This window comes from Hypomesus nipponensis, chromosome 17 (genome assembly GCF_054491055.1).
Source record: "Hypomesus nipponensis isolate SF chromosome 17, ASM5449105v1, whole genome shotgun sequence".
Classification (NCBI taxonomy): domain Eukaryota; kingdom Metazoa; phylum Chordata; class Actinopteri; order Osmeriformes; family Osmeridae; genus Hypomesus; species Hypomesus nipponensis.
Genome location: NC_140377.1, coordinates 272,415 through 294,909, shown reverse-complemented (window position 1 = coordinate 294,909; position 22,495 = coordinate 272,415). Strand labels below are relative to the sequence as shown.

Genomic DNA, 22,495 nt, shown 5'->3' with positions numbered 1-22,495 from the left:
GTACATACATCTGGAAGTGTGTTTGAGCAAGACAGGGAACAGGGACTTTGTATATAGTGTGTGTGCCCACACGTGTTTCACTGTTTAAATCAGTTTGTCAGTTAGACCATTATTTGCTGTGGGCGTGGTGATGTAGTAACAAAAACAGGAAATCCACAGTCACATAGGCAGGAAATGCTACTGTTCAGCATAGACTGTTTGGTGTCAGAAAGAGAAATAAACACCAAATTGACATACATATCCTGCAAAGTCTGAAGGGATATTTCACAAACTGCCCAATAATTTACCATTTTTAAAAACTTTTGGTTGGAGTCCATAGACTCAAAGACTCCACTTTGAGTGGAGTCCATAGATCAACAAAAGACACAAATCGTGAATCGTCACCTGACTTGTTAAAAGGTCCTTTTAAACTAAGAAACCAGTGCCATCAGTATACGTTTCCTTACCCTCTCTAATGAACCGCTCCCCTCCTCTCCTCCCCTGCTCTCTCTTCCCCCCCCCCCACACTGTATCATGCCAGACATCATTTGATTTCACTATTACACATGACAAATTGTAAGTTTATTCTTGATTTTTACAATCTGACAAAAGGGGTTTTCACGAAACATGTTGGTTGCCTAATTATACAGAACACACATTGTACATTCACAGATATACTTACATACACAAAATGTCACTATAAACCCTCACTCACCCACTCACTCTTTCACTCATATAGCTACGTATGTCCAAATGAAGTATAGCAATGTAAAAATGACAAGGATTAATCCAAATTGAGGAATGGAATGGTGACAGAGATACAACAAAAAAACAGAAATTCACAGTAACGTCAATATTTGACTAGATTTGATAGTCTTTAGCTGTTGTTGGATGTTTGATTTCACAAACCCTGATTGTCATTGGTTAAATAAGTCCACGTTTGGCGATGAGTGGTGGCTCCAATGCAAAGATAAATTGACACTGGGCCTTTGTGCTTGATTGTCATTGGGCATCTTCATTTCTTTGTGTGATTGTCATTGGCTGACATTTGTGCAAGTTGATCATTGGCTATATCAAGTCTATAAATACTATGTTGTGTCAGGAGGGATTTCAAAAACAACATGAATGCAAATACTTAAAGAATTCCTACAGTAGTGAGTCCTCCCAATGTACATCACAACAGTGCAACAGGGTTTAAGATAAAGGAGACAAAGAAAGTAAATCAAAAGATTTAAAGGTTCTTTTCAGACTAATCAAACTAGATTTCTTGGCTGTGTTTCACATCTTCCTGCAGTCCCTGTTTTAAAGGGTTATTTATTGAACAAGTTGGCAGAGTTTAAGCATCAGTGGGTTTTTAACATCTCCTAACACCAGTCGTGCATTCTGTAATGAGAGAACAAGAAGATAAATAGAACCAGGCTGTATGCTTGCTAACCAGAGTACACCACACATCTTAAATTTGTTCACCAAAGGAAGTACTGACACCTAATTGTCATTGGCCATTTTCAAACCCTAGTCATTGTGATGGGCAGGGATATTGCCCAGACACTGATTGTCTTCTGCCACAAATAGGGCCCAATTTCCTGATGGAGTATTGAGCATCATACAACGCACGTTATGGGAAAAATTATTCATCTATAAGCAGTATTATTGCATGTCATATTGCTTGTATATTTACCCAGGACATTTTAGATAGGCTACATTTTTGGATTAGCCAACTACTGTACGTTCTATGTTCGTGTAACTGATTCTGATTACAATTAAAACAAGTTGTTAGTTATAACCTTACCGATGAATTTAGAATACCTCCATTAACATATATAAAATTAAGATAATCGTCATATATCGCCCACCCACGCAATAGTATTGCTTTTCGCTGGCTGGCGTCGCTGGCTGCAGTGGTCAGATGAGTGAGTCAGAGGACTTGAGATCGAAACCTGGATTGTGCGTGAGGAAGGAAGCGACACTAACAAGCGACACGTGATGCTGGGATGTCCATGCCATGTTGTTGAAGCTCATCACAAGAAGCATTTACAGAAGGTAAAATTATATTTAACAGCTGCATCCTCAGTCAAAAAAAATCCTATGTAATATTATTTTGGAGCGTACAATGGATGGACCGTCTGTTCCATACAATGTCAAGTCAAGTTGGTCATATGTTAGGCGTTAGGGATGTTAGGTTATGTTAAAGGTCAGGTTTGGGTCAGTTCATTGGCCACAGTTAATTGGTTTGTACCTCTTACTAGCTCTCTAGCAAACAGTAATTCCCTGTTCTATGTGGGTTGCCAGCTATTTAGAAGTATCCTGCTCCGTGGTGTTACTTTGTGTTGAAGCTCCAAGTAGTGTAGTTCGGCTGTCTGCTGGGATGTAATTGGTTGCCGGTGGGTTTCCATTTAGCATCCAGAATCATGTTGTGATGAATAATCAAAGTGTTGTTCTCAATGCAGTCTGGTCCAGTACTGACCCAAATCCTGCTCACTTCCTGGTACCGGTACAGACACTCCAGGAGAAAGATAGCCTGTGAGACAGAGAAACAGACAGAAAGAGAGAGAGAAATAAGGGGAGAGAGAGAGCGAGAGAGACAGACAGAGATGGAGAGAGACAGAGAGACAGAGAGAGAGAGACAGAGAGAGACCCTATTTGGTGAATGCTCTACACAGCTGCACACAGGAAGATATTCAATCCAAGAGGCTTGAAAAATGAATGCAGTTTATAACATATGACTTTGTTGACATTCCAGGGCACACACACACAGATGCACACAGCCACTCGCATTGTGTGTTCAAACACACAGCTACACAAAGACAAAAACACACAGAAACTCTGTGGTGTAGAAACTCACCTGAGCTGGAGCTGGCAGAGTGAGAGGGAGGGAGGAGAGGGGAAGGGTAAGGAGAGGAGTCAAACTTGCGTGGCAGGGGGGGGGGGCTGAGGGGGAGGGGGGAGCATACAGGAGTAAGAGGGAGCTGACTGGGGAGACAGCGACTGGACAGAGGGACATGATGACAGGACAGAGGGACATGATGACAGGACAGAGGGACATGATGACAGGAGAGAGGGACATGATGACAGGACAGAGGGACATGATGACAGGACAGAGGGACATGATGACAGGAGAGAGGGACATGATGACAGGACAGAGGGACATGATGACAGGAGAGAGGGACATGATGACAGGAGAGAGGGACATGATGACAGGACAGAGGGACATGATGACAGGAGAGAGGGACATGATGACAGGACAGAGGGACATGATGACAGGACAGAGGGACATGATGACAGGAGAGAGGGACATGATGACAGGACAGAGGGACATGATGACAGGACAGAGGGACATGATGACAGGAGAGAGGGACATGATGACAGGAGAGAGGGACATGATGACAGGACAGAGGGACATGATGACAGGAGAGAGGGACATGATGACAGGACAGAGGGACATGATGACAGGAGAGAGGGACATGATGACAGGACAGAGGGACATGATGACAGGACAGAGGGACATGATGACAGGAGAGAGGGACATGATGACAGGAGAGAGGGACATGATGACAGGAGAGAGGGACATGATGACAGGACAGAGGGACATGATGACAGGACAGAGGGACATGATGACAGGACAGAGGGACATGATGACAGGAGAGAGGGACATGATGACAGGAGAGAGGGACATGATGACAGGACAGAGGGACATGATGACAGGAGAGAGGGACATGATGACAGGAGAGAGGGACATGATGACAGGAGAGAGGGACATGATGACAGGACAGAGGGACATGATGACAGGAGAGAGGGACATGATGACAGGAGAGAGGGACATGATGACAGGACAGAGGGACATGATGACAGGACAGAGGGACATGATGACAGGACAGAGGGACATGATGACAGGAGAGAGGGACATGATGACAGGAGAGAGGGAATTAAAGTCATGGTCGGAAGGAGAAAAAAGAGGTAATGGTTAGAAAGATGACGAGAGAACCAGCCCTGAGGAACACAGCTGCTTTTACAGAGAACTCCAAACCATCACATCTCGGCACACACAATATACTTTCAAACCGTAAAATATTAGTTATATACCTCATAATATACAGGGTTGCTTACTGTAACACAAAGTGTTTCTGAACATCAGCCAACACCATGACAGGGTGGAGATTACTGAGACTTCAGAACATCTCTGGAATCTTGCTTTTTATATCCATTGTTACTGTTTCTGTAATAGTGCAATGTCCCCTTGATGATTAATGAAATCATAACTAATCTACTCTAACTTAATCATTTATCAACAAGAAAATTCCAGCAAAAAAAAAAAAAAAAAAAGCCAGTTACATGTTTGATTAATTATATTTTATAAAATGATATAATAGCCTGATAGGAGTTATCAACAAAATCCACAGAGTTGTAAAACTATTATTGTGAGTCATGTTTACAGCCAAGTGCCATGTTATTGTTTTTGACCAGAGTAGAATCATCACTTCCACTAGAGGGATTTGGAGAATCTTGGTTTCATTTCCCAGTGAACTTGTTCCAGATCTCTGAGGATTGGAACATTATATAAAACTATGACAGATTTGAACAAAAGAAATGGAATCAACCAAGGTTTTACATCTGCCCCCCCCCCCACAACAGATCCTACCTGCATGTTGGAGAAGACTGGCAGAGAGCCGTAGCTTGAGAGAGAGGGGTCACCACGACTGTGCATTGAACCTGCCACACACACAGCTGCACGTCACCAAATATGTGGAGGGATACAGAAAATATTAGACTTGCACACACACACATCAAAATGTGAGTCATACCTGAAGAGTTGCCATGGTGAGAGTGATAGCCAGTGGAGCTAAAGGAGGTGCTGAGAGGAGCAGAGAGGGGTCTGAGAGGAGCAGAGCAGGAGGTCCCACCCCCAGACCTCTTCTGATTGCGCAACTTTTCCTCCCTTCTCCATTTGGCTCTCCGATTGGAGAACCACACCTGTGATGTCATCAAAGAAGTGGATTAACATTCCATTTGACCTAAAACATTTGATGAGACTGAGTGTCGGGTTCAACTGATTATTGCAAAGTGTATAGCTAACACCAAGGAGAAAGTATATCTTACTGTTTTATTTATTATGTTACATCATCTTGTTTCATAGCTGTCATGCTACAACATTGACATCAGGGGGCAGTATAAGATCATCTCACAGAGGAGAAAGACATTACCTGAATGCGAGCTTCTGGTAGGTCTATTTTAGCTGCCAGTCTCTCTCTGGCAAAGACATCAGGGTAGTGTGTCCTCTCAAATTCTGCAAGATGGAAAGAAAAGTTGTGTGTGTGTGTGGGGGAGGTAGTGTGTGTGTGTGGGGGAGGTAGTGTGTGTGTGTGGGGGAGGTAGTGTGTGTGTGTGGGGGAGGTAGTGTGTGTGTGTGTGTGTGGGGGGGGGGAGGTAGTGTGTGTGTGTGGGGGAGGTAGTGTGTGTGTGGGGGAGGTAGTGTGTGTGTGTGGGGGGGGGGAGGTAGTGTGTGTGTGTGGGGGAGGTAGGGTGTGTGTGTGGGGGGGAGGTAGTGTGTGTGTGTGTGTGGGGGAGGTAGTGTGTGTGTGTGTGGGGGGGGGAGGTAGGGTGTGTGTGGGGGGGAGGTAGTGTGTGAGGTAATGGAATGTCCCTGTGCTTGCTACTGGACTACTCTATGTGTTTGCATCAACCTGTCCATCTATGTGGCCCACAAACTTTCATGGTATCGTATTCTCATATACATTTCAGCATACATTTCATGGTATGCTCAAGTCAAACCTTTTTCTAGCGCGTCGATCTGTTCCTGGGTGAAGCTGGTGCGGTTTCTCTGCAGCTTCCGCTTCAGCTGCAGGTGGAGCTGAGACTCATCCACCTCGTCCCTCTGCACACCCTCTCCTCCCACCATCCCCACGGTTACATCCTCCACCAAACAACCATCTTTGGTGTGAGGAGAGAGAGGGGGAGAGATTTCAGTGAGAAGGAAAGACAAATTATGTAATTTCATGTTTGTACTATCGCTGTTTGTTTGGTTGTGGATAGTGTGGTTTAGCATGTGTGTGTGTGTGTGGATAGTGTGAGTATTTTGAGCTTCTGTTTCAGTCCAGTTATCTCTGTGATTTTCCACCCCAAGCTGACTTTACATGCACTGCACATGCAAGCACACACTGAAAAGGTCACAGACACCCACACACACACACAAACATGAAAACACACACCCTGATACACCTTCTTAGATGCACACAAATGCACACATATACAAACAATCCTTCTCCAGAGGTTCTTAATGCTCTCTCTCACCTGTTCCATGCTGAGGGAGGGTGTTTGGTTGATGGTACCAGTTGTGTGTTCCAGTCCAGCTGGAGTTGCTCTGTAGGTTCAACATGGTGAGCTTCTCACTCATGACCTCTCCCCTTCATAAGCACACAGCCTCTCTGCTTCTGACCCCTGACCCCTGGATTGTCCAATTAGTGCACGCGAACACAACTACAAGGTTTGGGAGAAAGGATGGGTGAAAATGGGGAGAGAGAGTGGGGGTTGGAAAAGGGCGAGAAACAGAGTGTATTAGGGGGGAGTAAGAGCAAAATGATTAATGAAAAGAAAGATAAATGGATGAAGGGAAGGTGGATGTGAAAATATGGAGTTCCACTCCTGTACACACAGGAGAGACACTGGCACATCCACACATACAAAGACAGGCACATGTGCATTAGCCTCCTACGGCAGCACAAAGAGAGTTCATTACAAACACAGGTAATTAGGAGCTACACCCCCTCCACTCTGACACTGAGTGTATACACATGCATGAAAGGAGAGAGTAAGTCTGTCAACTAGCATTAGCCAGCGTGTGCACAGTGGTAGACACTAACTACACTAATGATACACAGTCACCATAAATCACCACACACTCTCTAACTGTGATGCACAGCAAAGAGATACAGATCCTTTGGATACAATATATGCAGTTTTGTAAACTAATACAGTGACAAGAACATTTATTGACTTCCCACACTGGCAATAGTATGGAAATAAATACATAGACAAAATTAAAAACCCACAGTTTAACCCACTAGGATCAAACACAACTTATTGTAACAAGTACTAAAGTTTTCCAGTGTACATCAGTACAGGTTCAGATAACCACAAACTCAAACAGACATTCAAACTGCACACATGCAGCACATTTCTGTTCCAAATCCTCGTAGCGCGTCACATGTTGACCATGAGACACAGAGACTGAAACACATCAACACACATATCTGACTCCTGGTTGAAATGAGCAACCAGAACCGTTCACTGCCCAGTCATAATAAATCCATTATAGTCAAGCAAGGAAAATCACATCAAGTAAAACACAGATCACCTCTGGAACGATGGGGGAAATACTTTCAAGGGTACTCTGTGTCTTATAGAGTTTTTGTGATTTAATTTCATGAACAACATGAGTTTCTGTGTATGCAGTGTATCGAGGAGAGAGGAGAGAGGAGAAAAGAGAGAAAATGAGAGGAAAAACAGATGGAGATAGAGGGAGAAAGAACAGATCTAGAGATAGAGATTGGGATTGGAGAAAGGAAAGAGGAGGAAGTGGAGAGAGAGAACAGCTAGCTTGGTGTGTGTTCCTGCTGTCATGGATGGGTGCATCTCTGTGTCCTGTCTGCCTCGCCATGAGTCAAAGGTCAAATAGGTTGGGTTGTGTATTAACATAATCAAACATAAAAATAGAATACAATTAATATTACTTATTCACTGGCCATCGTCTTTGCTTTCTCACATCTTGATTTGAACCAACAACTTTTTCTTTTGCACATTTGAGTACACTTCTGGATGTTTCTGTCTATCTTTCAGTCTGTATAGAGACTTCAATTGCCTTGTCTGTGGTGATGGACTGACAATTTTAAGCGAAGACCACTCACCTTGTACTGAGAGGATGATGGCTTCACACGTTCCTCCTTCTCTTTCCAGGGCTCTCCTCTTCCTCTTTTACTTTCTCCTCATCCCACTCCTCTTGACTCTATTTTGCTGCCTCTGTGTGTGTAAAAGAAGACACTGAGAACAGAAGTGACCAACAGAGAGAGAGAGAGAGAGAGAGAAAGAGAGAGAGAGAGAGAGCCAGAGAGAGAGAGAGAGAGAGAGAGAGAGAGAGAGAGAGAGAGAGAGATGGAGTTAGACAGAGCGAAAGAAAGGAGAAGAGGGAGGGGGAAGTGGGCCAGAGAGCAGCCCGACTGCAGGCACTCTGGTCCTCAGAGCGATGGATAGAGCAGGAGAGGGGAGGGGAATAGCAAGGGAGGGAGAGAGGATGACATACAGACTCAGTGTCAGTGTCAGGTCTGGACTTAATGCCAGGAAAAGGGGTGATGAAGTGAGAGAGAAAGAGAAAGAGAGTATTAAGTGATGTAGAGGGGGTTCTAAAGGTATAGAGAAAGAGAGTATTAAGTGATGTAGAGGGGGTTCTAAAGGTATAGAGAAAGAGAGTATTAAGTGATGTAGAGGGGGTTCTAAAGGTATAGGGAAAGAGAGTATTAAGTGATGTAGAGGGGGTTCTAAAGGGTTAGAGAAAGAGATTAATATATTCATTCATATGAAGAAAGAAGCAATACAAAAACATGTAAATTATCCAGTTGAAAACATTGACATGTTATTCCTAAATGCTTACAAGAACTACCGCTGTTGTACATGTTCAGTATTTTAGTCATCTACAAAGATGAGAGTGGGGCACATTTGTGGCTAATATTTGAGTTCAAAACTGTGTATTAGGTACTCCTAACAATATTGAAATAGTGCATATACATTAGAGCACAAATTAATTGTTTCACACCAAAATGATGTGAATGTATTTGGAGAAAACAATCCACTCTCAGGTTTCTCTTGCTAAAACTGATTAGATCTTCAGAAATATTATTCTCTTGGCAGATTCCTGTGATAGGGCGTGATTTACAAGATTAACTGAAAAGTGAACAGGTACTTGTCCTGGCGGTTTGAATAGTGTAGCTTTGGACTGAAACATTTGAAAGAGTTGAATAAATGAGCCTGTTGTATATGCCAACCACACACGTGACGCCTCGTAGTTTCAAGTCAACATGTCTGCAAACAATGGACACCTCATCTTTACAGACCCAGTCAGTAAGAACACCTAGTGGATGAAGACAGCCCCTCCCTACACACACACACGCAGGCACGCACACACACACACACACAGCATGCACACTACACGTACCACTGCATGTTTGGCATGTGTCCTCTCTGAATGCACTTTGTCTCCTCCCACTTTGTCACTATTGTGACATTGCATTTGCATATTTCATTGGATTAGCCCAGAAAATGAGAGAGGCCTTGACACGCCAAAAAAAAAAAAAAGAGAAAAGAAAAGACTATTTCAGTTTAAGAAAACTTAACTAGTTATCATTTGGTTCACAGGCATCAGCTATTTCCAAAGTTTAAGCCTTTGAAACTATATTCACTGTCAGTAGACATAAGCCTGCTACTGAGAAGGTCTGTAAATTTATTTTTAAAACAAATCATAATTTAAACTCTGTTTACTGACCTTTTGTCACTCACTTTCTAATTAGTTGTATTCGTTGTCTTAATAAAGTTTTATAATCTAAAGTTAAAATGCAAAATGTACATATTATGATAAACATCTAATATTAAATAATTATTATATGAATGTCTATGTTTTTGTTAACAAAACACAAATTGAATTCAAAAAATTAATTGTAAATTCTTCTTGACAATCATCAGGATTTGGTATTTCACATGGTGCACATGCAAAGCACTTAAAAAAATTAAAGGACTACATTTCTTCAACAATGTAAGGTATGATCTTTTGAGCTCTACTTTTTCTGGTTTCGTTTTTAATAATAATTTTAACATCAAAGTGGATCATTATTAGACGAAGTAAACACAATGAAAGGAATTTCGATATTGTGTTAAAACTGTGATTGGCTCTTGTGATGAGTTCCAAGTTAAATTCAAGTGAAATACAATTCCAAGATAAATGAAGCATGTATTACAAAAATGCTATTAAAATCGTATTACTTGTAAAAAAAAAAAAAAATTGTCTCAAACAAGATGGGGATGACTTCATTTGATGGGTTAGGATAAGGATAAGAGAGGATGACTTCATTTGATGGGTTAGGATAAGGATAAGAGAGGATGACTTCATTTGATAAAGATAAGAATAAGAAAAGGGGGCAGACGAAAATGAAATGGGAGGAGGGGAGGAGAGGTGGAAGAGAAGGAGGGTGCCAACATCTTTTATTTCCGGTTGACAAGACGGATCTTTCTCCCTCCCTTCCTCCCTCCCTCTTCTCCCCTTCCATCTTTCTCTGTCTCTGTCACTCTCTATGTCACTTGCTAGGGCAAATATACTGCGGTAAGAGAATAAGTGAGGATAAAATTGTTTATTACTTTAAAAAATTAAGTAAATATTGATCATAAACATCTGTGTTGGTTGATCTTATGTTGAAATGCATGAGAAAGTGTGTGTGTGTGCGCGCGTGTGTTTGTGTATACACATGTGTGTGTTGAATATTTGCAGCTTAAGGGCACATTTTTTCAGTCTCTTGTTAGTTCCTCCCTGTCACCCTCACCCCCCTGCCCCCCTCTCTCTCTTTCACTGCTGGGGGGGGGGGGGGTCACCATGACAACAATGCCGGGACAAATTAACATCAAGCCCTTAAAACAAAAACCACAGTATATGTGTGCATGTGGGGTTATGAGGATGAACAAGTGTGTGAGTGTTCTTTATGCATGTATCCATATATAACCATGCTGACTATCCTTTACCCTTCGTGACCACATCAACTCTGGGTCTCCGAAAGGGGAAGGTCTACATCCATGTCAACATGTGACTCATGAAATATTCATCTAGCCAGAATAACCATTCTATCCATCATGCTCACTTTGTCTATTTCCTCTCACTCACTCTTCTCTTTCTATTCTTCCTTGCTTTGTCTTCCCATCTCTGGGTTTCTCTCTCTTTCTCTACGCCTCCCTCCATCTCTTTGCTGTTGTTGCCCCCAGGCTACAGTGTGGCACGTCCTCCCTCCATCCCTCTCTTCCCCTCCTCTCTCACTGCCCCTGTCACCTTCAATTGCTCCATGGAACTAGACACAGTGCCTGAGGCGGGGGAACAGAGCAGAGAGAAAGCGAGGGAGCACGAGAGAACGAAAGAGAAAGAGAGGTTGAAACAGATTGAGCGCAGAAGTACAGGTAAAGAAATGGGTGGAGTGAAAGAAAGAGATAGCAAGAGAGACACAAGCAGAATCAGCTGGAGGTCCAAGTAGAACCAGCTGAAGGTACAAGTAGAACCAGATAGAAGAAAGACTAGCAGACACAGTGAAAACAACCATGTTAGTCTGGTGCCCAGTTAGCATCCAGCATCTTCACCAACACTGATGACTGACTGGGCCAGTGGTTATGCTGAGTTTTGCTCCTGCAGAGCATTACAGGGCATACAGAGGTTCCCAGACAACTGCTGTTTTCAGTGACCCACAGAATATTCACCTCTTAACCTCCATTAACATGAAAACAGTCACATTTAAGATCCTGTGCAGACACAGTCATGTAGCCACCACTACTGGAAATACCTGAATGTGTTTAACCTCTAATAGTGATGCAACGCAACAACAACTCATGGAGTCATGACAGGCGTAAACTCTGAACCAACTCATTTAACCAGTTAGAGTCAGAGATATGTACAAACACTGAAAGAAGATCATAATAAAAATAAAAGTTAGCCTATATTCTTTTGAGGTTTTCATTTAAGGTATTGGTTAGGAGTAAACATTCTGGAACGGGGGTCTTTAAGCGAGCCTGTATGGATAAAACAAGCATAAACGAGTCACACAATAGTTTATGTATTTTGTGGCAATATATAAAAAGTATGTTTTTTTTATCCAAAAAACGTAATTAACTGTGCCTCTGCAAAGGTAGGCCGATTTTTTATATAATCACAGGGGGGTTGTACATTTTTTTTTTTTTACAAAAAAGACTCAACCTTAAAACAATGTGACACATATTTGATACAAACATCAAAAAATCATGTAGACTACTAATATGTTAAACATCTACGAATTATATAACTGAGGTATACAACATTTAAGTAATAAAATCTACGAACATTGGGAGTTTTTCACTGGTCGCATATTGCATGGATTTTACCAATTGCTAAACCCGAATCTATGTTTTTTAGATTCAGCTTCAGGAAATAAGTATGGGATTTAGGGAACAGACTGATATTGCGCGTGCTCCCAGCCGGACTGAGCTGCGTGATCCCTGCTCTAAACAATCCCAGTCTGCCCCCAAGCGACAAGACTGCACAAACAAGTAAGGTTCTCTATTTTGCACAAATACATTTTAAATATACAAATTACAAGGTTTTGCTGATATGCGTTGTGATTAGAAACTTAGACAAGAAGTGTTGTTAGATTCAGTAGCTGATTGTAGGCCTATTTGCAGTTAAGGCCAATTTACATATATAGCCTACTTAAAGTTCTGATTGTAATTGACGGCAGATTCCTCTATACATTTTCCCACTTTGTTAACTAAACTTCAGAAGGAGTTGAAATACAAAAGTTAGTGATGCGCGTTCCGACTATGAAACGTTTCACCCCGCGCGTTCGTGTGTCAACGTGGCGTTTCAGAACCAATCAAAATATGTTTCAGGCTCCGTTTGTCCCGCTTGCGAGATGTTATTGGTTATCAGGTTTTGTCAGCGTGTTTGTGAATGGTCGACTGAGCAAATTTGGCAACTCCTCTTCCAGTAGGATTTAAAGAGGCAGGGAGGATGCCAACGCGTACTCCAGGCAACTATTCCTAAAGAAGAAAGACAGAAAGAAAGAACAGACTCAAGAATTGGTACGTGTTTTCCTTTTAGCTGTACTTGCAAATTTATTGGCTATAAAAGCTGATAATTAAAAAAAGACTTTTGAAGGTAAGGCCTTTACGTCCATTAGATTTATGTGGTTTTCTAATGCCATCAAACTGGCTTTACATGTTAGCTACGTAAATCAAGCTTTAGGTTGTATAATATTTTCATCATTTAATAAAGATTTTTAATTTCTTTCAAATGTACTTTGTTAATGTTTGAGACACTTAGTCAGTCTCATTCTGTAAGTCAAGGGCATGTCTTATCTGCATGCGTTATTAGTGTCACCCTAAATCCACAAAAATCATATTTTCTTGTGCTGTCACCTCTGTCTGTCTGTATCTCTCTCTCTCTCTCTCTCTCTCTCTCTCTCTCTCTCTCTCTTCACCACCATAGATCTGTCTTCTATCTCTGGTGTTCTCTGTCTCCTCTAGATCTGAGGATGTTGCTGTCCCTCACATTACTTGTCCTCCTCGTTGGAGTTACTGTTGCTGTGCCCGCTCAGGAGAAGCGTATCCATCGCCATAGCGACCTCAGTGACCGCGACCATGACGATGCCACTGGTTTCCAGTATGACCACGAGGCCTTCCTGGGAAAAGAGGAAGCCAGGACCTTTGACCAGCTCACCCCTGACGAGAGCAAAGACAAACTAGGGTTCGAAACCCCCCTCACACACCACTAGGGTTCGAAACCCCCCTCACACACCACTAGGGTTCGAAACCCCCCTCACACACCACTAGGGTTCGAAACCCCCCTCACACACCACTAGGGTTCGAAACCCCCCTCACACACCACTAGGGTTAGAGATATTTCCCCCTCACACACCACTTCTTCTACTTGACACTGAAAGAAAAGTAGTTAATTGGGCTCGGTGTAATTTCTCTGGGATTGTAGGTTTTATGCCAACAAATCATTCTATCACATTTGTTTCCTGTGGGACAGAAATGTTCCTCCAGACACAATCTTAGATCAGGATGGACCTCAATGCAACTACCTCAAATGTACCTCAACTCATTTATTTATTTATCTATCTTTCAGTTAGTGCTTTTGACAGCGTCATTACAATCTAGATCCTCTCACTCTTGCCCTCTAGTGGTAGAAATAACAAATGATCTTCAGCCTCATTCACCTGGGAATGTCCCCTCTCCTATTGCACAGAACTGTCTGCTATGCAATTATGCATCTGACTATTGTTAGAGTGAACATTAAAAAAGGGTTTCTCTCCTCTCCACAGGAAAATAGTGGAACGCATCGACACAGACAAGGATGGCTTTGTGAGCCATGGGGAGCTGCACCAGTGGATCAAACACCGCCAGAGGAGGTACATCCAGGAGAATGTGGACAAACACTGGAAGGAGTACGACCAGAACAAGGATGGAAGGGTCGGCTGGGAGGAGTATAAGAACACCACCTACGGCTTCTACCTGGGTGTGTTTACATGCTGTTATACTGGATGGTGCTATAGGGTGCTGTATGGAACTATGGTTTGTGTGTGTAAGTTCTTATGGAGCTATGGAATGAGGAATTCAGACAGCTTCTGGGGTTGTGTGTTTGTGTGATGGGCGTGGAGTTGTTGGAGCTTGTAGTCTTTTTGGGGTGAGAGACATAGACATAGACCAGCTTCAGTCTTTGACAAAGGACCACAATCAACCTTCCAATTGAGTCTGTCTATAGCAATCTATAGCACTTTTCTGTACTCGGTTAACCTTATGTTGACATGTTTTGAGTGAAGCTAAGAGATGCTGATATAATTTGCCTCACCGCTGCAGATGAGGAGTTTGATGATGTGGATGACAAGAGCAGCTATAAGTCCATGCTAACCAGAGACGAGAGACGCTTTAGGACAGCAGACCGCGACGGCGACGGCGACGCCACCAGAGAGGAGTTCACAGCCTTCCTCCACCCTGAGGAGTACGACCACATGAAAGGGGTGGTGGTCCAGGTGAGGGTCTGGTGGAGGTCATAGGAAGGTTATGGGATGCGTGTCAGACACACCTGAGCTTACTGACAAGGTCTGTGTTTCTCTCACATGGGTGTCCAAGAGCACACGCCTCTGCTGCCTTCCTCTTCCATGATTCTTGGCATGATGAAGGCATAATGCTTGGTTGATTTCTTTTTGATCAAGAAGTCTGTCTTATTGCTCAACATCAGCAGACATCTCATTGAGTTATTTTAAAAGGAGCTGTGAACAACTAATTACATGTTGTTTGTTATTAGGAGACACTAGAAGACATTGACAAGAATGGGGATGGAAAGATTGACTTGAACGAATACATTGGTAAGTTTCTCACTCATGTTGGATCTCTGTACCCTCTGTCTAGAACACACACATTTCATATTTAATGTACATACTCAGTAGGGTCTGACAGTCTGTGAAGACATGGTTCTGAGTCTTGTCTCACTGCCCCACATCATCCCCAGGTGACATGTTCACAACAGAGTCTGGGGAGAGCGAGCCAGACTGGGTGCGGACTGAGAAAACACACTTCACAGAGTTCAGGGACGTCAACAAGGTTCTGCACTGTCTCCTGCATCTGCATGATGATGTGAAACATGAGGGCTGACTGATCATGTCAATCTGGGTTCTGGGGACCGAGATAAACTATCCCCTCAATGTAATATGAGGAAGAAAGAGAGGCCAAAGCATTGGATGGTTAAGAGAATCAGGAGAGCAGTCTTTATGACCTGATATACAGAACCTGAAACTGGGCTTTCTGTCTCAGTGTGTAAGGAATAACAGACTGTGTCCTGTCTCGTCAGGATGGATTTCTAGATGCCAGTGAGGTGTCTCAGTGGATCCTCCCTGGAGAGATCGACCACGCCGACAACGAGGCCAGGCACCTGATCCACGAGACAGACACAGATAAGGTAGGTCTCCTTCTGTGTCCACAAACACAACAGTGCATACACGCACACACCCTCTATACAGACTTAACTGTATAAGACAAGCATATATTCTGAAGACTGGACCTCATCATTGGCTACAGTCTCATCGCTTTGCCGTTGTTCCAGGGTCCTTATTGGGATATACAGATATTAAGGTCCCTTTCAGAAACAACTCAAACTTGTCAGACAAGTAAACGTATGGTTTGTTCGTTTAGAATTTACGCTTTGGTAGGAGCATGGGCTGAACTATTCAAATAAATCAAACTATTGTGTTTAATGATTGTCACTGAATAAATTGATGACTGAGCATGATTGTCAGTAATTGAAACTTTAATTGACATAATCTGGCTGATAACCAACATAATGGAAATAATTAGGTGTAATGACCTGGTAATTATAACAAGCTTCTTCTTCCCCCCCCCCCCCCCCCCCCTCCAATGCAACTTTTCTTTCATGCTCCCATTCCCTTCAACCCAATTGATCAATGGTGTTGGGCTGGAATTGCAACGTGCCTCCGTGATTGGACGCAACAGGATGACAAAATAACCAAGAAGGAAATTCTGGCCAACTGGAACATGTTTGTCGGAAGCCAGGCAACCAATTACGGGGAAGATCTGACCAAGAGACACGATGAGCTCTGAGAGTCATTCATTAAGTCATACATGGGGTCCATGGGGGCTAGAGCTGTGGGGGGGGTTCCTTTAGTCTCACAAACCAAATCTTTTCTATTCTTTTCATCAATGAGTCATATGGGAAGGGTCCTGCTTTCGCTTTATCTTTTGACAATTTGTGTTGTTGGATGTGGAGATCTGCAAAGCACACGTCATGCAAGCCCTCAAACACTTCCTGAAAGGGGCGGGCTTAAACTGAAGATGTCCCCCCTCACATCAGTGATCTCCCCCCGGAAGTTGGTCTGGGTACCAGATTAGGGTTCCCCTAACTGAAGTACAGTATTTTTTATATTAGAAATAATAGACATCAGGGTAATGTGTTACTGAATATGTACTAAGACGAGGTTGGAGGGGGATGTTTCTGCTATCAGCACAAGGGTGAGTCAGCATAGTGGTCAGATTTGAGGACAAGGATTTCAATCGAGATCAATAGGAGCGCTAAGATAAGAAATGTTTACACTGGCAGATACATAAGCTCTGTCTATAATCCAAAAATCTTACACACACATGCTCACAACACATGGCTGAAACAGACGAAGGACCACACGCCAACATAGGAACACTGTTCAAATCAACACTCCTCTGAAGACGAACTGTACACTTAGTTAGCTGTATGTACACTTGTGAATGAAGAGAAGGATGGATTGGGGAGAGGGAGGACTAGGGTGGAGACAAAAAAGAACCGTGAAAATGTCTCTCTTTGAATATGAAATAAAGCCATGTTGGTTTTTATAATTCAAAAATAATTGTTTTCATTTGTTAGTCAGCAGTCTGTTTTTAATTTGAAAAATAAATAAATTAACCAACATAAAGACCAGGCACAGCATAATCATCCTTGAAATGAACAGCTGAATTTGTATTTTGGTACGTTTGACTTTTAAAATATTATTTTCATGAAGAAGCCCTCTTTATTTATTGGATGTTATTTTCTACATTATGGGAACATTTAAGTGAAAGGTTGGTTGTGTTCCATGTTAAGGGAATCAAAAGGTGATACTGTCCAGGAAACAACAGATTTCTTCTATTTAACTGTCTAAACTCTGTTGGTTCATACCTTTCTTAGTCTGTTTTCAACTCTTTCCTCCAACCGCTGGGCTCTCAGGACGGCCTCCTTTCTCTGGCTGAGATCATAGACAAGATGGATTTTATTAAGACCAGCTGCTTGACGGACTATGGAGGCTTGGTGGTGGATGGGCATGATGAACTGTGACCTTTCATTCGGTGACCCTACCCGATCTGACCTACTCACACCAAATGCCAAAATGAGGCGTACTTCCTAGTGAGGTTCCAGCCTGACTTGATTACAGTAGGATTGATCCATTTACTAACGTCACCTCGAAACAGAGAATGATAAAGTAAGTCAAGGTTAAACAAGAGTTTAGTAATGAGTAACTGCTCAGGCCATAAGCATTTGCATTAAAATGATCAGAAAACAAAAACAGGATACTTGTCTATGACTCAATCAACTTTATTTTTCATCAAATTGAGGACAGACACCATGTTGCTAAATCAGTGAGTGATGTTACACTGTGTGGATGTGTGTGATGTTACACTATGTGGATGTGAGTGATGTTACACTATGTGGATGTGTGTGTGTGTGTGTGTATCCGTATTTGTCCACATGAAGGAAATAAAATGAAATAACTACAGTACATAAAACAACAAATGAGAAATGACCCAACAGTTGGCTGTAACCAAACAATATCTACAATACTCCACCCTCCTCCATCCCACTTCCTCCTCCAACTCTCCCTGCACCACCCATCTCCATGTCTTCTACACCTGCATTACTGGCCTCCTGCACCACCCATCTCCATGTCTTCTACACCTGCATTACTGGCCTTGATTCTTTGGCTTTGAGTCCCACTCCAGAGCCCGCAAACCCAGTTCCTCCCTGAAAAACAAGACAGAATAAAAGAAATGGAGAGAAAAAGAAATACAAATTCAATTTTACACTTAGCAGTCAGTGACCACACACACACACAACTCTTAGGTGTCACACACAGTATGTATACACGTGCATGCACACACACACACACACACACACACCCGCTGTAGTGGTATGATGTCCTTCTCTTTGAGTTTGTCTCCAGTCACAGGGTCAATCATGTCCTTCCTGATCAGTTTCTCCACACACTCCTGTGTCACCACAGCTCCACTGGTGACAGAGTTAAACCATGTAGGAGACCAGGGAACGGGGGGGAGAGAAAGGGAGACGTCACATTCAGTACACGTACAGGGAACTGAGAAGTGAACAAAACCCAGAGCAGGACAGGTGTACTAGATGGAAGATGGAGGCTCTGCCTGTCATTCACTGAGTCACGTCATGTTTAGTCCTTAATGTCTTGTGACTGACTCGCAATGCAGATTAAGACATGAGAAGATGAGAGGTCACTAATCTTAAAAAGCACAAACTTTAGTTTATCATATGGGAAATAATGTATTTATACTGTATATCCATTATATAATAATGACAATGTGTGCCAACTAAGTTGCATCGATGTCAATTAAAATGTCAACGTTGGAATATGTTTTTTTTGGCAGACGTTTCGATATAAGTGGTGACGTAGTAAACCATCTTATCAAACTGAGATCCAGTCCTGGTACTCACGAAGGTCGCAGGACGGAGCAGGGGGTGCTGTTTCCCAGTGTGTCTTTGGTCACTGCACACACATACCTCTCCTAAGGACAAATTATAGAGACATGTTTACAACATACATCTGTGTTTGCATGTGCATGTGTCGTTGTTCTAGGTTTGAATTAGTTCCACCATAAGGCTTGAAGAGGTCTGTCCTTAACAATGTAATACATCTTCAGGCTAAACTCTTGAGGGTGGTAAATGACACGGTGAGCATGTTGCTGACCTGCCGTGTGAGAAGGGCCACTCGGTCCAGACTGGGGTCCAGGGCTTTGAAGCGCACAGGGATGAGCTCATTCATCTTCAGGGGCCTCCCCGACATCGGACACAGCACTGTCTTACTCTGACAGGGTGGGAGAAGAGGAACAGACCTTTGATCATGGCTCAGCCTTTAACAGGAAGGACTACAGATAAAACAAGCAAGTACCTAACTCACAATTCTCATTTAAGCCACTGACTAGTGACCTACTGCCAATATATATTGCATAAGAGCTATTGCATTAGCACCTCAAATACAATGATAAAGGTTCACAAACAAAGAGCACGTTGACATGAACATTTTGACCTAGCTGACAGAAGAGGCAACAAACTTGTTATGGAACTCTACCTCAGCCAAAAACTCTGGTTGAGGACTGCCCTGGCCCCACAGTGGGTTTAGGGGTAACACCAAACTAATATGTCATACTGGAGCATCTGTTCCAGCTGACTTCTAAACTGTTACTACTTTTTACTCTCATGTCCTGCTCTATGTCCCTTTGTCCAAGCAGTATAAACATACACGAGCAATGGAAGACATTTGTTGCGTAAAAATATATATTTATATGATTTGAAAATACTGAGAAATATGTTGATGTTTTCATTCAAATCTAATAGAAAAATTGGAAGAAAAACAAGGCAGTCAAATTACTGGTTTCTTTAGTAAGGTGGGTTTGGCTTCAGGCGTTAGCATGGGGATCCAGAAGCTGGGTAGGCTCTGGGTGGAGCTGGAGCCAGGAGCAGAGGAGGAGGAGTCTGTCATGGAAGAACTGGCTGAGATGCTGGCGCTGCTCTGACTGTCTGTCCTAACCGTCTGGACGTCCTTGGTCAAGCCTGGTGAGACACGGGACATCAGCTCACATTCTTATGAAGAATTAGATTCCGCTGATACAGGGTTGCACACTTGACCAAATGCTGCTCACAGAACTGGACAGCTACACAATGACACTTTGTCTCTGTGTCTTACCTGAGGTGAAGGGGTTGATGGGCTTGGACACAATACTGTTCTCCCTGGTCTTGAATCTCTCAGCCCTCTCCCTCTCCTCTGACTTTGACTCAAGTCGACTGTCACTCTTCTGAGCCTGTTTCTGCTTCTCGTAGGCCTGACAGGATGAGGGAAACCATGACAGGATGAGGGAAACCATGACAGGATGAAGGAAACCATGACAGGATGAAGGAAACCATGACAGGATGAAGGAAACCATGACAGGATGAGGGAAACCATGACAGGATGAAGGAAACCATGACAGTAGGAGGAAGAGAGACACCATGATGGAGGGGACAAGTCTTCTTATTCAAGGTGAAAACTCCCTATTCTCTCTAAGAAAGGTACAGGTCACACAAAGATGCACAACAAACTTGACTGATTATAGAAATTGTCATTGGTTCACTCATTGCTTGGACAGAGCAGTAAGCCAATTTCATCCAATTTAGTTCATCCACAACCGATGCAAAATGACGATACCTAATCATGTCACTTTCAACCAATGTAAAGCCAGAGCACATACACCACTGAGATCAAGAATTCCATTAATGAGTCAAACTTGCCTTCATTTTCTTTGCAATATCTGTCTTCTGGTGAAGCATGTACTCCAGGATGGCCTGCTTCTCATACAAGTATCCATCTAGACTAAAGAGGAAAAAGTGCAATCTTGTGGGCATTCACAAACAAGGTCACGGTGATGAATGTATATTATGATAATATATCTTCAGTCCTCGGGTACAACTCGCGGTTCACGGTGTGTGATGTGGTATCCATAAGCCTTGACATACGTTACAACAGGGTCCCTGCACGGCTGTAGAGAAAGGCAACAGCAGTCAAAGTCCTTAATTGCATCCTTGCCCAAACGCACACTTTGTGTCCCATAACCAGATGCCGCTGAAAAGAAAAGAAGGGTGGTGTTTAAAGTCTTTCCAATTAATTTCTTGAGGACAGGAATATACGCTTTAGGATAGTAACTACATTGGCGCAATTGTTGTGATAGTCAGGCTTCATTAATACCCAGTGGATAAAGAAGTTAGAGCTAGGCTAACTTTGTGCTTCCTACAGTAGCTGTTGGTTGCCTGATGTTCGTTTCAGTACTACGACTAGGCAAAACCGTTGCAAAAATAATCTTACAAGAGCTAAAAGACCAACACGAGCAGCACATATTTACTCACCCGTGTCTTTTCTCTTCTCGTGGTAAGTGTATACGGCCCCCGCTGTACAATTTTTCCCATGTCGCGTCATTTTTTGGAAACTTCTGTAGCTAGCTACAGTAGTCAGTTCCTAGTTTCGGTAGTCTACTAGTAGCTCTAGTAACTACCTAGAAAGCACAACACTACGCTTACTATCCACTCAGTCAGCTAGCTAGCCAACAAGGGTATTTAATTTGCGTCGAGTAAACAGACTACGCGTCGAGTTAAAGACCCCAAAAACCTTATTAGCAATTCGAAATTAAATGTAAGGTTAATATTTGAGTGTTGCTAGCATTAGAGCTACTGTAGGTAGGCTACTACGATAAAATAAGTACACTACGCGTATTCACACCGGAACCAACTTAGTGTGCTTGCTATGGATTTCAAAATAAAAGATGAAGTACATGACTTCATCTTTTGGTGTAGTAGTTAACTGAAATTAACTCCTACATGTATGGAACGCCGAGTTAGTCAAAATTAAATAAATAAATAGGTAAATAAATATATAAATACATACGTAAATAAATATGGCGAGGAAATAAACTAAACTAAATAAAACAAAGATGGCAATAAATATATAAATACAGCATTATATAATTATCTAGCTGAATCCATTTACTGACATCAATAAATAAATACATTTATTTAATTCAAAATGACGTTTTTGTAAAGACATTTATTATTTAATGGGACTTTTATTTCCTAATCCCACATTGATTTATTTTTTGAGACTATTACACACCACATGTATTTCCACACCACATTTATTTCTGAGCTGTATCAGAGCCTGTTTAAGGAGAGCCTTGCCACTCCCTATTAAGCCCCATTGTACCGAATTTGGCTGCAGTTCCACCAGAGTTCCACTGGGGGTGATCGCAAGCGAGTGCATGTTGAATGGGAGTCTATGGAGCTAAACGGCTAAAAGTGTCTCTTTCGCCTGATTGTCGTTGAGAAATCTCCGATTTGATTGCAGTTTTTGCATGTTCAACATGTATTATAGGTCTAAAGTTGAATGAACGAGTACTTATGTCCTTT

General features: G+C 42.5%; 3 protein-coding genes across 5 annotated transcripts; 1 reads left to right on the top strand and 2 right to left on the bottom strand.

The window, feature by feature from the left end:
- Positions 1-539: 539 nt before the first annotated feature.
- pax10 (paired box 10) lies at positions 540-6,367 on the bottom strand. The gene is given in 9 exon segments (XM_084678006.1): positions 540-1,362; positions 2,444-2,497; positions 2,822-2,904; positions 2,906-2,964; positions 4,616-4,686; positions 4,779-4,947; positions 5,178-5,260; positions 5,746-5,904; positions 6,265-6,367. Coding segments are annotated over 9 exon segments (810 nt in total). The 3' UTR covers positions 540-1,333.
- Positions 6,368-12,728: 6,361 nt separating this feature from the next.
- rcn3 (reticulocalbin 3, EF-hand calcium binding domain) lies at positions 12,729-17,828 on the top strand. Of its 3 annotated transcripts, none has more exons than XM_084678317.1 (8): positions 12,729-12,822; positions 13,267-13,486; positions 14,067-14,260; positions 14,602-14,774; positions 15,050-15,110; positions 15,254-15,345; positions 15,593-15,700; positions 17,492-17,828. In XM_084678317.1, exons 2-8 carry the CDS (start codon positions 13,275-13,277, stop codon positions 17,597-17,599), a joined length of 948 nt encoding a protein of 315 aa, XP_084534443.1. In that variant the 5' UTR covers positions 12,729-12,822; positions 13,267-13,274; the 3' UTR covers positions 17,600-17,828. The 3 variants fall into 3 exon arrangements, with proteins under 3 accessions (XP_084534443.1, XP_084534442.1, XP_084534444.1); XM_084678316.1 differs by having other exon boundaries at positions 13,229-13,486; XM_084678318.1 differs by lacking the exon at positions 17,492-17,828 and adding an exon at positions 16,252-17,290 and having other exon boundaries at positions 13,229-13,486.
- Positions 17,829-17,836: 8 nt separating this feature from the next.
- On the bottom strand, positions 17,837-21,826 carry nosip (nitric oxide synthase interacting protein). The gene is made up of 9 exons (XM_084678319.1): positions 21,443-21,826; positions 21,056-21,161; positions 20,831-20,912; positions 20,250-20,385; positions 19,935-20,116; positions 19,254-19,370; positions 19,001-19,071; positions 18,439-18,547; positions 17,837-18,283 (listed from the first exon to the last, which is right to left on the bottom strand). Exons 1-9 carry the CDS (start codon positions 21,510-21,512, stop codon positions 18,212-18,214), a joined length of 945 nt encoding a protein of 314 aa, XP_084534445.1. The 5' UTR covers positions 21,513-21,826; the 3' UTR covers positions 17,837-18,211.
- Between the last annotated feature and the right edge of the window lie 669 nt (positions 21,827-22,495).